The sequence below is a fragment of the Hippocampus comes genome, unplaced genomic scaffold (assembly GCF_001891065.2).
Source record: "Hippocampus comes isolate QL1 unplaced genomic scaffold, H_comes_QL1_v1.1 scaffold78, whole genome shotgun sequence".
Lineage (NCBI taxonomy): Eukaryota > Metazoa > Chordata > Actinopteri > Syngnathiformes > Syngnathidae > Hippocampus > Hippocampus comes.
In genome coordinates, this window is record NW_017805798.1 from 2,029,319 (window position 1) to 2,045,325 (window position 16,007).

Below are 16,007 nucleotides of genomic sequence, written 5' to 3' on the forward strand. Positions count from 1 at the left end.
TTCCTACTTCCAGACGGGAAATGAGACCTGGGGGGCGAGCAGACCTCAGGCGATGGCAGGCAATCCTGAGAAGTAAAACTTAGGACGGTGCCTTCCGCTTCGGACGAACGCGAGCGTTGTTGCATCGGGACTACATAAGACTGAACGTCCACAGGGGAATTTGGTCCCAGCTGGGATAAACCACGTTACGGAACTCAGGAGCTGTGCCCTCAATTCAGGTCTCTTGGGTTGGAACATCTTTGGCACTGACGGTAACGCTTAACAACCAGGCAGTTCGGCACGATAGCATCGTGGGCTAATTCCGACAAAGGGGCCCCATTCCTCATCTCCACAAGTGTCCTTCCCCCCTTGATGGACCACAGATGGCCGACCAAAGAAGCCAATCCCACAAGTATTGTTTCAACCACTGAGCAGAACCGCAGAGACTCCGAAGAGCCAAATCTGGTAGCCAGGTCGCATACGCAACCCAAGTGACATCACATCACCGCATACGATGAGTGTCACTGCTCGAATGGCAACGCTTCTTCCGATTAGTATTCTGTAATTCCAGTGGCCTGAGCGGGAACCCCGTCTGTTGGGGATTTTATCCACACAAGAATGTTGCGCTTTCCAACTTTCGAAGACGATTGCTTCATGTCAAAACAAGGACACGACTGATTTTTTTTTTTCCTCAAGTACACTGGAACAGCTAACGTAAAACTCCCCCGAGGTTGTCCCATATTCCTCTTAACTCGCACCAAACTCCAAACGGCCTCCAGCATACCTGAGAAGATCCAAGATCCGCCAGCATCAAAGAATTAGCTCTGCACGCGTTTGGGGAGGTTTTCTTTGGCGATTTGTGACTGTATCGCAACACCTATTCCCAAAAAAGATCCGGCCTCCACGGGGAATGGTAAAGAGAAAAGAACAACAATCTTCACTGAGAGTGACTGGCTTTGTACGATTCCACAGCAATCTGTTGCATTGAAGGTGCTTTTTTTTTCTTTTCTTTTCTTTCTTTTTATACAGTTGTATGACTGCTAAGAATGGTAAAATGTTCAAACACAGCTCTGCATAGTTAAGGTTTGATAAGTGTTCAACCTTGCAGCAAGGTTAATTTACTTTTCATTTTAATTTCTCCAGAATATTCGCTATGTCGCTCGGTTAGCGCGTCTGCTTTACAGTCGAGAGGTTCTGAGTTTGAACCAAAACGATGCATGTTAAGTTCATTGAAGACTCCGGATTGTTCATAAATCGCAGGTGGTTTGTTTGTTGATGTGTGCCCTGGGATTGTTTGTGACTCTCACGAGGACAAGCAAAATCGGAGCGATGGATGCTTATCGTGGACTGTATTTTGAACAGTCCTGCTCGCTCGGTGCGTTTTATCAATGTGAAGGGTGCAGTACATAGACTACATCATCCATGAAGCTTTGCCGTCATGTACTTACAGGGTTGCCATCAGGACCAGGGGGGCCTCTTTCTCCAAAGTCGCCAGGAAATCCCTAAGCAGACAGACGAGGTCGTTATGTAAGTAGAGGGGGGGGCACCGACTGGCTTTTTCATTGTCTTGCTGTTATGGTTTCATTCAACTGCGCGTTCAGTGTGAAGACGTGTTCAAATTAAATCCGAGCAGATCCCATCAGATGCGCTCCCCATGCTTCATTTCTGACAGACTGGCAGGAAATTTCAATAGCGTGCGCGTCCGAAGCCACCGGTCAAATAAAACTCCTTGGCCCTTTCAGCCATGAAATACTGTGCAGTTTTTTTTTTGTTTTTGTTTTTTTTTTAAATTGTGGCTGGTGCTGCTGATTCCATTATGAAGGCAGAACCCCCCCACCCATCCCCCCCAAAAAAAGATGCATGCACATCAGCAAGCCAAAGTAAACACGCACATCACAAGGAAACATCGCACACGTCTGCGAAAGACGAGAATGATGACCAAGAGGAAAAAAAAAAAAAAAGGTACAGTACTGTGTTCAGTTTGGTGACTGAGGTTCAATTCATTTCAAAAAAGATGCTTTTTTTTTTTTCTTCGACTTTCTTTGTGCATCTGATCTGGAACATTTGGCTGATGTGCATCAAGCAATAAGCGGTAATTGGTGCAACATGAAGCCCACAGGAAATGTGGAAAATGTTGCCTCTTTCCAGAAATGCCAATAAATGTCTTGGTTTGATCAGAAACACATGCAAGTCTTTAACAAATTGGCAAGCGTTTTTTTTTTTTTCTTTTTCTTAAATGTGAGGATCCGCCTCAAAAACTCCAGCCGGTCTCTAATTTGGACACTTGATTTAATGAGCAGCAGATTTGAGCGTAAAACAACCCTGATTGTTTTAGAATGGCACATCTACCGTGCATATGTCCGCGCTTGCGCCTTGCGCGCGAGCCACTCGCTTCTGCTGACTCGGGGAAAGGAAAACCAAGCGCATTACGCAAAGCAAATGAGCTCACTGGGAGAGAGAAATAACTCATGGCAAGGCGACGATGAGGCCGACGTTTTGGCCGCCGCGTTCGCGCCGAAGCGCGTGACCCGACTCGCCCGCCGGGACCCATCACGCTGACACGAGCGCTCACCGGCGGTCTCGCCATTTTCCATGTAAGCCCTCGCGGATGGAACGCTGACTTCCCGGCGCCGTCGACGATAGACTTTGCCTGGCGCGCGGCCGGCTTTGCGCCGTGGGGCCAAAACCACAACTGACACTTGGTATTAGCGAAGTATGCAAATGAAAAAACAAGCGCGACGTCCTGCGTTTCCGACTGTGTCTTCAAACTGCAGGAGAAGCGTGTTTGAACTTCACTTGGAAAACAAAAGCAAAGGACCGTACAATAAAAACATTCTCGGCATTATTCGCCTCGTCGTGAAAAAGAGACGCGCGCGCTTGTGATGTTCGCGCGAGGTGATCGGTTCAAAAAGCTTGACAATATGGCTTGACTAAAATGATGCTCTGGAAAATGAGGATGATGAAAAGTGTGTTGAGAGAAAACTTTACCGGCCTACCCATCTCGCCCTTCCTCCCATGAACGCCCGGAATTCCCTAAAACAAACAAACAATCAAACAAGTGAGCAAAATGGATTCCCTCTCGTGTTATGTGAAAGAAACACAAAATTTGATTTTGCAATGGATTCCATTTATTTATTTAAAAAAAAAAAAAGAACAATGGTACACAACATTTGGTTCAGTTGTATTTAACTTTGAAGTGCAACGCATTAGCAATTGATCATTTCGAAATGCTTGTTTTTGAACATCTGGGTACTATTTTACCTAATTGGGCAATAATTGAATTCTTTTGAAGTCGGTTTTAAGTAATATTATGCCTCGTTCATGTTTCAACTGTGCATAATGTCACATTGCTAGATTTAAAAAAATTATAATTAAGAGAAAATAAGATGAAAACTACATTGTGCTGAACTGTCAATCAAATATATTATGTTTATATGAATAGCGTCTTTTTTTTTGGATGTGAAAATGTATCTAATTGTCTGTGATGTATTTTTTTTTTTAATCATGAAATACCGAACTTTTTTTTTAGGGTTCTTGGAAAAGGGATCGACTTGCTCACACCAACGTCTTAATTATGACAATGCACTTTTATGCGAGCCAAAAATCTTACGCCAATGGTTCAGAATTTGGGGAAACAAAAATGAATAAATAAATAGAAAACGACATATACTGTGCTGTAGCCAATGAGGACCGATCCTCATTCATTCGTGCAAAATCGATTCAGAAGGCGTTTAAAATATTTGGATCACACTCAATCCAATTTCCCAGCGGGAGCTGGGCTAATTTTGCACCTTTGCACCTTGCCTGTGCAATCGAACAAATTGGAAATGTGTGAATTTCATCTCTTGGCTCTTTGAGCGCAATACCACAGACACTCACTCTCTCGCCATCAAGACCAGGCCGACCAAAGAGCCCCGGGATGCCGATCGGCCCCTAAAGAGATTAAGGACAGCAAGGTTGGGCAACGTCACAAGTAGGAAAGCGCATCTTTGGCTGGGAATTTTTAGACGCTGTTCAAGACGAGCGAGGTCTTGAGGCCAGTGTATATGCCCATGGACTGCATGGTGCTGGCTTCCACGATGTAGTCCAAGGGCACATACCCTCGCGTCAAGAATCTCCGATGACCTTTCTGCCCGACCTGCTCGGTGGAGAAACAGACATTACACAAGGACCTCATTCAAGTCGATCCTGGTGCACCCGCGCAAATTCCATGACAATAAGATGCGTCTTAATGCACTCGTCGTGTGTTTGATCCTGGCATTGAACTCACCTTGACTCCCTTTGGCCCCGGATCACCTTTAGGCCCGGGAAAACCCTGAATGGAAAACAAAATATCACCAACGTGTGTTTGTGGATCCAACCGTCTGAATTTTCTCGAGCAATTTATTATTTCAGTTGATGAAAGTATTTAGGGGGAGTCGTTGCTTTACCTTGTGTGTGTGTGTGTGTGTGTGTGTGTGTGTGTGTGTGTGTGTGTGTGTGTGTGTGTGTGGGGGTGTGTGGGTGTGTGTGTGTGTGTGTGTGTGTGTGTGTGCTCTGCTCAAGCGCAAAGTGTGTGTTTCCATGTGCCCGCGTATGTGTGTGTGTGTGTGTGTGTGTGTATGGCCCTGCCAAGCCAACCCTGCAAGACTAGATTCACTGCACCTGCCTGCCAGGATAACCTTTGACCCCGGTGCTTCCGTCTGCTCCCCGCTTGCCCTTTGGAGAGAAGGAATGAAAGAGAGATCAGCGCAAAGGAGACACGAGGAAGGAGGTAAATCCGAGGAAGGACGCATCCTCTTATTTAACACGCGTGTGTGTTTTGAGTTGGAGCCACACTCGTTGGAGGAACGGGATGGAAAAAGGTCTTATGAGAATAAAACAATTGCAGCCGTTAGGGATCGACATGCAAACGACATCGTAAAAGCCGTGTTGTTAAAGTCGAGCCAATGCCGGCCGAGGCGGCGTCACAACGCTGAGTGAAGGGCGACTAAAGTATAATTTGACATTGGTCTGTAATCACTGCCTATAAAAAAAAAAAAACAAGCATTGGTGCTTCAGTTTATCGTAGTTGAAAGACACATAACAAGACCCAATTCAAATATTCTGCCTTTACAAAGATAACGTGCCGCTCTGATGAACAGCGTTTGATCTTTAACGTGCATAATAACGTGGAATTCATCTGCGCTACGTACAGATTATTTGTGATGAATACTTTCGCAATTAAAATTCAAATAATAGCCCATAAATCAGTCGATTTCTCCGCAGCAAAAAACTGCCGGGGAATCCTGTTGAAATTAACCGCAAACTTCCAAAGGAGATGACTTTATGAAGCAGTTGCATGAAGAATCCCAAAACAAGCTGTACTGTTTACTAAATTCTGAATGTTTTCTTATTAAATAGCCACAAGTGCAGCTGGAGCGGAATCATTTATGTGCAATAAAAAGAGCGGAATGATATTGTATGATGTAAAAGCAAAACAAAAAAAACAGTCTGAGTGCATTTTTGGAACGACAAACCGTTCATTGTTCAATAAAAATAAGGAATGTGATAATCGCTCGTCAGTCGAGTCAAAAAAAGCTATTTAAAATTGATGATACAATCCCTCTAACATCAAATTAAAGATTCGAGTGCTGCCTGGGGAGGGCCAGGATGTCATTCTGGCCACTAATCCAATGTTTTATTTTTTTTAAAATAAATTATGATTTTTATTAGGATTTCAAAGCAACATCGCTCCCATTTATTATGGCTGGCGCACTCCTGAATGTGATTTTACGCTCTGCATAATAATGGCACTTCATTTGAGATCAAGCAAAAAGACGACAAAACCTGTCGTCTGCATGCATCCATTTCAAAGGCGTCAGCATGTCGCTCACATGTGCATCCAAAGCTCGCAGGCAGGAAGGAAGTTAATTAGCGGGGGAGATTGCACAAGATTTGGGAGTGTGGGAGTGCTGCAACTAGCCTCTGGTGTCCGACCGATTTAGCCCACTTGTGTGCTTGCCAGCAGTGACTCTCTCTCTCTCTCTCTCTCTCTCTCTCTCTCTCTCTCTCTCTCTCTCTCTCTCTCTCTCTCTCCCGCCAAAATTCCTGAACAACTGATAGCTGATGTGTCTCGCTTAATATCCCCGCTCGCATCCTGATTTGTATCGACAAATAAAACAGAGTCGTTTTTATAGACCGTGCAGTGAGTTTTGGAGTATATTCACAACTTAAAAAAATTAATAAATAATGCGTGAAGCACTCCACAGGTTCGTACTTCGGGCCTGATTGAGGCGTTTTCTTGTTTAAATTGTTCTGAATAATTATCTTGTGGTGTAAAAAGTTTTATTTTTGTTTTTTTCCTCCTCCCAGCGTGATCATTGTTGTTTCTGGCATATAATATCCCTGCTCGGATCCTGCTTTGTATCGACAAATAAAACACAGTCGTTTTTATAGACCGTGCAGTGAGTTTTGGAATATATTCACAACTTAAAAAAATTAATAAATAATGCGTGAAGCACTCCACAGGTTCGTACTTCGGGCCTGATTGAGGCGTTTTCTTGTTTAAATTGTTCTGAATAATTATCTTGTGGTGTAAAAAGTTTTATTTTTGTTTTTTTCCTCCTCCCAGCGTGATCATTGTTGTTTCTGGCATTTTAAAAATGTTTTCAGAAGAGTAAAAGTTATCTCTCTCGGCTCTCTTTTTTTGCCTGTGCAACGTAGGCACCACCTCGCGTGCTGGTTTGTACTTCGACACGCTACTTCCTGTTAGCATTTGCATATGCTCCTCCCACAATGCACAAAATGAACTGCTGGGCAATTTCGCACATTTGGCAGATGCACTCCCAGTTGCGCCCGTTACGCATGAAGTCAAGTTTGTGCCTGTCTTTTGCACACTTGAGTAAATCAGGCCTCATAAAATCAGTACGCACGCACTTAATGATTATTTTTTTCCTACTTACGCGTGGGTTTGGTTGTGTTCTCAGAATCAATGAAGATGTTAAAATTCATTATGTGTACACGAGAAAAAAAAAATAAGGAAAAAGAAATACTCACAGGTTCCCCAGGCAGACCAGTAGGGCCAGGATGACCTCTTAGCCCCTGTTGACCCCCCCCCAAAAAAACAAAAAAAATGGTGAGACGGTATGTAAGTGAACTATGCGCTTTGGAATTTCCCAATGTTGCTATTTCCTGATAAAATGAGCAGAGCACTGCCAATAAAATATGCACTGATATGACTTTTCACATTGGCTCAGTGAGCCGTCTTGCGCTTGGACAGCGTTTCAAACTAATCGCGTTGTTGCATTGTGACAGAAGAGTCGTTCCCGTCTTCAAACACTCGAAAAGTGGTCAATCGTACAACCCTTTTTTTCATCATTATTTTGCCAATTTTAACCGTTCGACTCCATCCGCATTTCTTTACCGGTTCGAACCGATCCGACGTTTCCAAATCTCTTCAGATTCCCAGAATGCAAAGCTCAACCAAAAAGTTCCCGGTCTTGCACGTTCCAAATTCAAACTGTGAAGCTGCACTGTTGTGACATGCGGGACATTTCCAATTTTGAATCATGGCAAAATTGTTGAGCGATGAAAGTATTGAGGCTTCAAGTCACGTCACACGTGAGAGTTTTTTTTTTCTTATATTTTAGTTGAGCTTTCAAACTTTTCAGAGGAGTTCTCGCGGCCATCTTTCAACTCGGCATAGCTGATGTCATCTCAACAGCGCTGCACTCCATTTTGCGAACGTTTGCTTCAAGACACGATTCATCTACGGTCTGTTCCGCACCATCGAGCTAATTCCGAACACTTCATTAATCACTCAAGTGATTATAACGCTCGTCTTAAGTCACCGTCTTGACACCCGGTGACGCAACAAACCCATTACGGAGGATCTAAACTTAATTCTAATCCACCATCACGCCTTTGACAGTCAAAGGCGTGATGTTTTTTATCAATTTTTTTTCCAATCTGCTTTGATTTAAAAATCGGGGGGCGGGGGGGGCGTAAATGAGTTCTTCTGAGGAAACCAAATAACCACAATCAAGATTCGTCAGCAGACGATCGTACACGTACCATAAGAAACCTTTTGAAAAAGAAAAGGGCTTAGAATGCTTACTCGGCAAATGACATTTGCGAGCGTGCTATTTCGCCACAAAGAATCACATCTTAAGTGCTTCTTTTCCAGTGCTCCACCATACTCAGAGCCGGCGAGAGAAGGAAAAAAAATCACAGCAGCCCAGAGCTGCTTAATACTCCACACAAGTGTCACTTTACAGCGCTGACTGTCTCCCAGGCAACCTTTAAATTCTCTGGAGAGACCGAGGGGCTTTCTCTGGCCCCGAGACAGCCGGTCGGCCCTGCATCCAAAGCTCGCAGGCAGGAAGGAAGTTAATTAGCGGGGGAGATTGCACAAGATTTGGGAGTGTGGGAGTGCTGCAACTAGCCTCTGGTGTCCGACCGATTTAGCCCACTTGTGTGCTTGCCAACAGTGACTCTCTCTCTCTCTCTCTCTCTCTCTCTCTCTCTCTCTCTCTCTCTCTCTCTCTCTCTCTCTCTCAGGCCAAAATTCCTGAACAACTGATAGCTGATGTGTCTCGCTTAATATCCCCGCTCGCATCCTGATTTGTATCGACAAATAAAACACAGTCGTTTTTATAGACCGTGCAGTGAGTTTTGGAATATATTCACAACTTAAAAAAATTAATAAATAATGCGTGAAACACTCCACAGGTTCATACTTTGGGCCTGATTGAGGCATATTCCTGTTTAAATTGTTCTGAATAATTATCTTGTGGTGTCAAAAGTTTTGTGTTTGTTTTTTTCCTCCTCCCAGCGTGATCATTGTTGTTTCTGGCATTTCAAAAATGTTTTCAGAAGAGTAAAAGTTATCTCTCTCGGCTCTCTTTTTTTGCCTGTGCTACGTAGGCACCACCTCGCGTGCTGGTTTGTACTTTGACACGCTACTTCCCGTTAGTGGGAGGAGCATATGCAATGCTCCTCCCACAATGCACAAAATGAACTGCTGGGCAATTTCGCACATTTGGCAGATGCACTCCCAGTTGCGCCCGTTACGCATGAAGTCAAGTTTGTGCCTGTCTTTTGCACACTTGAGTAAATCAGGCCTCATAAAATCAGTACGCACGCACTTAATGATTATTTTTTTCCTACTTACGCGTGGGTTTGGTTGTGTTCTCAGAATCAATGAAGATGTTAAAATTCATTATGTGTACACGAGAAAAAAAAAATAAGGAAAAAGAAATACTCACAGGTTCCCCAGGCAGACCAGTAGGGCCAGGATGACCTCTTAGCCCCTGTTGACCCGCCCAAAAAAACAAAAAAAATGGTGAGACGGTATGTAAGTGAACTATGCGCTTTGGAATTTCCCAATGTTGCTATTTCCTGATAAAATGAGTGCGTGGGTTGGGTCGTGTTCTCAAAATCAGTTAAGATGTTAAAATTCATGATGTGTACACGAGAAAAAAAAATCAGGAAAAAGAAATACTCACAGGTTCCCCAGGCAGACCAGCAGGGCCAGGATGACCTCTTAGCCCCTGTTGACCCCCCCCCAAAAAAACAAAAAAAATGGTGAGACGGTATGTAAGTGAACTATGCGCTTTGGAATTTCCCAATGTTGCTATTTCCTGATAAAATGAGCAGAGCACTGCCAATAAAATATGCACTGATATGACTTTTCACATTGGCTCAGTGAGCCGTCTTGCGCTTGGACAGCGTTTCAAACTAATCGCGTTGTTGCATTGTGACAGAAGAGTCGTTCCCGTCTTCAAACACTCGAAAAGTGGTCAATCGTACAACCCTTTTTTTCATCATTATTTTGCCAATTTTAACCGTTCGACTCCATCCGCATTTCTTTACCGGTTCGAACCGATCCGACGTTTCCAAATCTCTTCAGATTCCCAGAATGCAAAGCTCAACCAAAAAGTTCCCGGTCTTGCACGTTCCAAATTCAAACTGTGAAGCTGCACTGTTGTGACATGCGGGACATTTCCAATTTTGAATCATGGCAAAATTGTTGAGCGATGAAAGTATTGAGGCTTCGAGTCACGTCACACGTGAGAGTTTTTTTTTTTCTTATATTTTAGTTGAGCTTTCAACCCAGCCGCTGGGGGACAGTGCCCTCCCCTGGGGGTGCACTGTTCCCCAGTGCCGGTCCCAAGCCCGGAGAAATGGGGAGGGTTGCGTCAGGAATGGCATCCGGCGTAAAACTTTTGCCAAGACGACTATGCGAGTTGGTAGGACGGTTTACAGGGGCGGATGGAAATTACTGACTCGCTGTGGCGACCCCTGAATAGGGACGTGCCGGAAGGAGAAGACTTATATTTTAGTTGAGCTTTCAAACTTTTCAGAGGAGTTCTCGCGGCCATCTTTCAACTCAGCATAGCTGATGTCATCTCAACAGCGCTGCACTCCATTTTGCGAACGTTTGCTTCAAGACACGATTCATCTACGGTCTGTTCCGCACCATCGAGCTAATTCCGAACACTTCATTAATCACTCAAGTGATTATAACGCTCGTCTTAAGTCACCGTCTTGACGCAACAAACCCATTAGGGAGGATCTAAACTTTATTCTAATCCACCATCACGCCTTTGACAGTCAAAGGCGTGATGTTTTTTATCAATTTTTTTTCCAATCTGCTTTGATTTAAAAATCGGGGGGCGGGGGGGGTGTAAATGAGTTCTTCTGAGGAAACCAAATAACCACAATCAAGATTCGTCAGCAGACGATCGTACACGTACCATAAGAAACCTTTTGAAAAAGAAAAGGGCTTAGAATGCTTACTCGGCAAATGACATTTGCGAGCGTGCTATTTCGCCACAAAGAATCACATCTTAAGTGCTTCTTTTCCAGTGCTCCACCATACTCAGAGCCGGCGAGAGAAGGAAAAAAAATCACAGCAGCCCAGAGCTGCTTAATACTCCACACAAGTGTCACTTTACAGCGCTGACTGCCTCCCAGGCAACCTTTAAATTCTCTGGAGAGACCGAGGGGCTTTCTCTGGCCCCGAGACAGCCGGTCGGCCAAAGAGATTAAAAAAAAAAAAAAGAATCGGCAAAAAGATGTCAGGGAAATTGCGGTGGGTCATCATTTTACAGAGCGTGACTCCTGCCAAGTGATGGAATTCGAATGTCATTTTTGTTGTCGAAGGAGTTTGGGGGACTTCCTCCCAAACTCGCCATTGTGTTTGAGGGTGATGACACATACAATCATGCAATCCAGTGCACGCACACTTTTTGGAGAGGAGGGAAAGACAAAACATTGACAGTTTATGTTCTCAACAAAATGAATCACGGAATATCCCGCCAACATAATTTCTTTTCACCCCCACAAAAAAAAATGTAATTAAAAAAAATAATAATGCAAGACTGGAGAAAACATTCTGAAGCTCATCAAAAGACCGTATGAAGGAACGAGCTGGCTGTGTGCCGACAGTTGCTGGTTTGGTAGTCAGTCCCTTCGTTAGTCAAATTAAGCAGAAACTACGATTTCACTTATTCAAGTCTCATTTCTATTCAACTTTTTGCGCAATCCAGTTGAAGTGAATCATGAATGCAGTTTTTTCGTTTTTTGTTTTTTTTTTAATGTTCTTATGCTCCGTGATAATGAATGCATAATGTGACAGTGGCTAACAGATGTCCATCCATTCATTTTCTAACGCGCTTATCCTCACAAGGGTCGCAGGGAGTGCTGAAGCCTATCCCAGCCGTCTTCGGGCAGTAGGCGGGGGACACCCTGAACCGGTTGCCAGCCAATCGCAGGGCACACAAAGACAAACAACCATTCACACTCACACCTAGAGACAATTTCGAGAGTTCCAATAGCCTGCCATGTGTGGAGGTGCTTCAATATTTATATGGTTTCACAAAATTCATAGTCGTAACGGCCCACGAAGGGAAACCGTAACTACAATGTGGCCCGCGACAAAATTGAGTTTGATACCCCTGACAAAGGATGATTGAGCTTCAAGCGTTTTCATGTATCCAAGTATAATCAACTCTATGAGAATGAACCACATGAGGGGCAATTGATGGAATTTTTGCGACATGTGAATAGAACGTGCTGAGTAAAGTTGTTTTGTTGTTTTTTTTTTCTTTTCTGGCTCCCGCAGCTGGAATGTGACCCAGATGATTTGCAAAAGGAGTGAGTTGAGTGCAGCTGTGTGTGATGAGGTGTCTGATGGCCTCGATGCGAGGTGATTGCATCTCTTTAATTCACTGGACTCAAACGTGAATTTTGAATGCGCTATTTGCAGTTGCGGCTTTAACGCGCGTGACAAGGTTTAACCCAGATGTGTCCGGACTTGAGCCAGACTGTCAGACAACGCCCTGCAAGAGAGAGATTACCATAAACGATCAGGAAGTAGATCAGCGTTTTTCCCATGACTACATGTTCTATGACTCATGAGGAAAAGAAGACTTTTTTTTTGGGGGGGAGGCGAGTGGGGTTGGGGGGGTTGGTTACAGTCTGCAGCACTATTTGATTGCATAACACATTGAGATATCTTCTATGATTCATATCATGTGAGTGTGCGCTTTTCCGACAGACTCACTGACCTTTCTGTGACCTTTTGAACGTATTGATAAGGAATCTTTATCCCTGTGGAGAGCAGGCGTATATTTTAAAAATGCAACTCGAATCCAATTTAATCAGTCACGACACGGTGCACGTAGTGGCTCCTCAAAGCAACGATAACATCCACCCATCCATCCGTTTTCAACACCGCTCATGCTGAACAGGGTCGCTGTAGATCTCAGGAGATACTCTGGCTGCACAAGTAAGTAAATTTAGGGCGAGTTCCTCCAAAGTAAGACGATACCGCCAGATGAATGTCAACAATTTTGGCACTCAAAGGCCCAGTATCGTTTTCTTGCTGTTTCTAAGAACCCACATTAAAAAAACACACACACACATATGAAAAGTTTTACATGCATAACACATTGAGATATCTTCTATGATTCATATCATGTGAGTGTGCGCTTTTCCGACAGACTCCCTGACCTTCCTGTGACCTTTTTGGCGTATTGATAAGGAATCTTTATCCCCGTGGAGAGCAGGCGTATATTTTAAAAATGCAACTCGAATCCAATTTAATCAGTCACGACACGGTGCACGTAGTGGCTCCTCAAAGCAACGATAACATCCATCCATCCATCCGTTTTCAACACCGCTCATCCTGAACAGGGTCGCTGTAGATCTCAGGAGCTACTCTGGCTGCACAAGTAAGTAAATTTAGGGCGGATTCCTCCAAAGTAAGACGATACCGCCAGATGAACGTCAACAATTTTGGCACTCACAGGCCCAGTATCGTTTTCTTGCTGTTTCTAAGAACCCACATTAAAAAAAAACACACACACATATGAAAAGTTTTACATTCACATTATTTGGAGACGACGGTCATAACGTTCCAGCCGGAGTCAGTGGGGATCATCTGAGAGTCTTGAGGGTTTAAGGCAAAGCACTCGTTCATTTCTTGGTGTTGAGCACCATTGGATCCAGGGTATCGGGAATTTGGCGAGCTGAACGAGGCCCACTTATGTGATTTGGCAGTGCATATGTAGCATGCTTTTTCTTTTGCTGGTTATATAGCTGTTATGGTGAAATTGGCCAATTTCGTGCGGAGCAGCTGGAAAAGGCTCCAGCTCAGTGGCGACCCCAATGAGGAGAAGTGCTTTGGAAAATAGATGGGTTGGATGCATCATACATGCAATTTATGTGCCAATAATAGTGTATGGATACAGATTCAGGCCAAATTTATTCTGCACTGGCCTTTTGTCGTGAGTTTTTGTGACTTTTGCGATTTTGATTCTATTTCACAGCTTGCTCGCCTGTTTTTTTTTTTTTTTTTTTTTTTTTAACCCAAAGTTATTCTGCACGGGCCTTTTGTCGTGAGTTTTTGCGATTTTGATTCTATTTCACAGCTTGCTTGCCTGTTTTTTTTTTTTTTTTTTTAATCAATACATTTTTGAGACTGCCGCACTCTCGGCTTCCCCGTATTTGGCTACCCCACTTTTTTTTGTCAACTCGACCACGCAAATCAGTGCTTGTGACAGACGGCGTGCAGCTGTACCACAGATAACGTTATCGTACAGTTGTGCCTTTAGATAGCAGTTTAATGACCGCACTTGTAACTCAAAACACGTGGATCTCAAATGAACGGGAATGCCATGAATCTGCTCCAATCCCACCCACTAGAAAACTGGAATGTTTGCCAAGTGTTTTTTTTTTTGTTTTTTTTTACAAGGAAAATAAAGTTTTTAAAAATGTAGAGTAAGAACCGAAGTAAATAGAATGTCAAGCGTTATGCATCATGATTTAATGCTACAAGTCGATTCGTTACACTGCTCCTTTCGGAGTTCTCGCCTTGGTCACAGTCGGCCAGTACAATACAGTCGTACAGACACAAAGAAGAATCACTCCTGTTCTCAGTGCTTCAGTAAGCTGCGATATTAGTTGCTCGCTTTTCTTTTTCAGAGGATAAAGAATACATGCCTTGTGCTATTGTGTGTGTAGATGTCTTTCTCTACTGTTTGTGTTCAAATTTGAGTTTCTCATCGAGTCATAACACCATGACTATCATGGTTATGCTTAAGCCGATCAATGGCGTTTTCAATCATGTGTTAGCATTAAGTTGGCAAAGAATTCCCAAGGCAAAGCTTTTCACTGTCTATTAAAGTAATATATTATATAGTAATAATACTGCCACCACAATGTTGATTTTAATCCGTACCAGTCCATTAAACGCTGACTGTATTTGACTGTAGCGTGGCTCAACGCTTCCTAATGTATGATGCATATTGCGCATCAGGTGTCGGTGTTTACAACTTCCTTTCTATCCATTTGGGTAACAAATCAATGGATAACCCGGGGGGACGGGTTAGTATTGGAAATTACTTAGGCTGTGGGATTCCAGAAAGCCGAATCCCAGATAGAGGCCAAGGCTACAATCCAAAGCACAAGGTCTTGAGCAGAAGAGTTCACTGCTCATCATCATCGCTGTGACAGGTTGACACGTAGCATGTAAAGAATCACAGCGAAAAGCGTGCAGGACGGCACTAAAATTGGACCGACAACTCATTTTGAGGGAATGTATGTTAATATCGCCGAGTCAAATGAAGCGCCTATCACACCGTGAGCTTGAAATCTGACTTGCAGATGTCCTAAGTACAGTGAATCCAGAACACAGGTGTGCCGCTGGATGCGCCACGTTCCAAGCAACAAGCCTAACATCCATTTTTTTTTGCCTCTGAAATAGTCATTCCAAATCAGATCAGGGCTAGGGGAGGAGGAGGAGGAGGAGCAGGGAGAAGACTTGTTAATCAGATGTCTGCTGAAAAGACACAATATCACACATATGGGCCTGTAACAAGTTACAGATGCCTTCCTGCTTGCACAAACCTAAACAGATTGTGAGATGAAACAGATGCGTCCTACCTTTCGCCCAGATTGGCCAGGCGGTCCAGCATGGCCTTTGGCACCAGGCTCTCCCTGCGAGAACAAAGTGGGTCACATATTCTCAGACAGCTGCAAAAATATCAACCGCTCTTTGCGGAGGATAAAGATTCTATGCCTCACCTCCTGCCCAAATTTCTATGGGTATAGTCCAAAAGCTGATTGGTGAAATAACTGATCACAAAGGGACCAGTGATTTTTCTGAATTGTTTATTTATTTTTATTTTTTTTACAAACCCAACATATTCTCTAATTAGCATTTACGATGCATTTTTTACCAATAAATTGAGAAAATTAAGTTTTTTAAATATCTCGTGAAAAAACCTCAGTAAATCCAAAATGTTAAAAAATTATATTGTAAAACTCTCCATCAATGTGAATCCGAGGGTGCCGACTTTGTTGTAATATCACCATGAACCACTAGATGGCAGACATGACTTAGTTGTACTTTCACTGGGTCTTATACTGCCAAATACTTTAATGTGAGTAAGCCAAATCAATTTTGGGGGACGGAATTGGAATGATATATAAGACAAAGTAGTAACACAATAATATTAACATTTTGAGTGAGTTGATTTTTGTTAAAAAAAAAAAAAAGG

At 43.4% G+C, this 16,007-nt stretch overlaps 1 protein-coding gene and 1 long non-coding RNA gene across 7 annotated transcripts in view; one reads left to right on the top strand and one right to left on the bottom strand.

The window, feature by feature from the left end:
* Positions 1-16,007, bottom strand: part of LOC109525235 (collagen alpha-1(XXVII) chain B-like) — a 50,719-nt gene that overhangs the window by 20,075 nt on the left and 14,637 nt on the right. For all 4 annotated transcript variants that reach the window (XR_002170099.1, XM_019885572.1, XM_019885574.1 and 1 more), the window contains exons 7-13: positions 15,391-15,444; positions 9,447-9,491; positions 4,624-4,677; positions 4,250-4,294; positions 3,859-3,912; positions 2,968-3,012; positions 1,428-1,481 (exon numbers count right to left, since the gene is read on the bottom strand). Coding sequence is in view for 3 of the 4 variants with exons in the window: in XM_019885572.1 (XP_019741131.1) it covers positions 1,428-1,481; positions 2,968-3,012; positions 3,859-3,912; positions 4,250-4,294; positions 4,624-4,677; positions 9,447-9,491; positions 15,391-15,444 (351 nt within the window). In the remaining variant the exon portion in view is untranslated. The remainder of the gene's footprint in view (positions 1-1,427; positions 1,482-2,967; positions 3,013-3,858; positions 3,913-4,249; positions 4,295-4,623; positions 4,678-9,446; positions 9,492-15,390; positions 15,445-16,007) is intronic.
* Positions 1-16,007, top strand: part of LOC109525239 (uncharacterized) — a 42,055-nt gene that overhangs the window by 8,799 nt on the left and 17,249 nt on the right. The window contains exons 1-4 of one of the 3 annotated variants that reach the window (XR_002170102.1): positions 70-969; positions 1,430-1,506; positions 3,838-3,952; positions 4,608-4,732. This is a non-coding gene — a long non-coding RNA (uncharacterized LOC109525239). Of the gene's footprint in view, positions 1-69; positions 970-1,429; positions 1,507-3,837; positions 3,953-4,607; positions 4,733-16,007 lie in introns of those variants that run through there. The other 2 variants (XR_002170100.1, XR_002170101.1) reach the window with 2 other exon arrangements.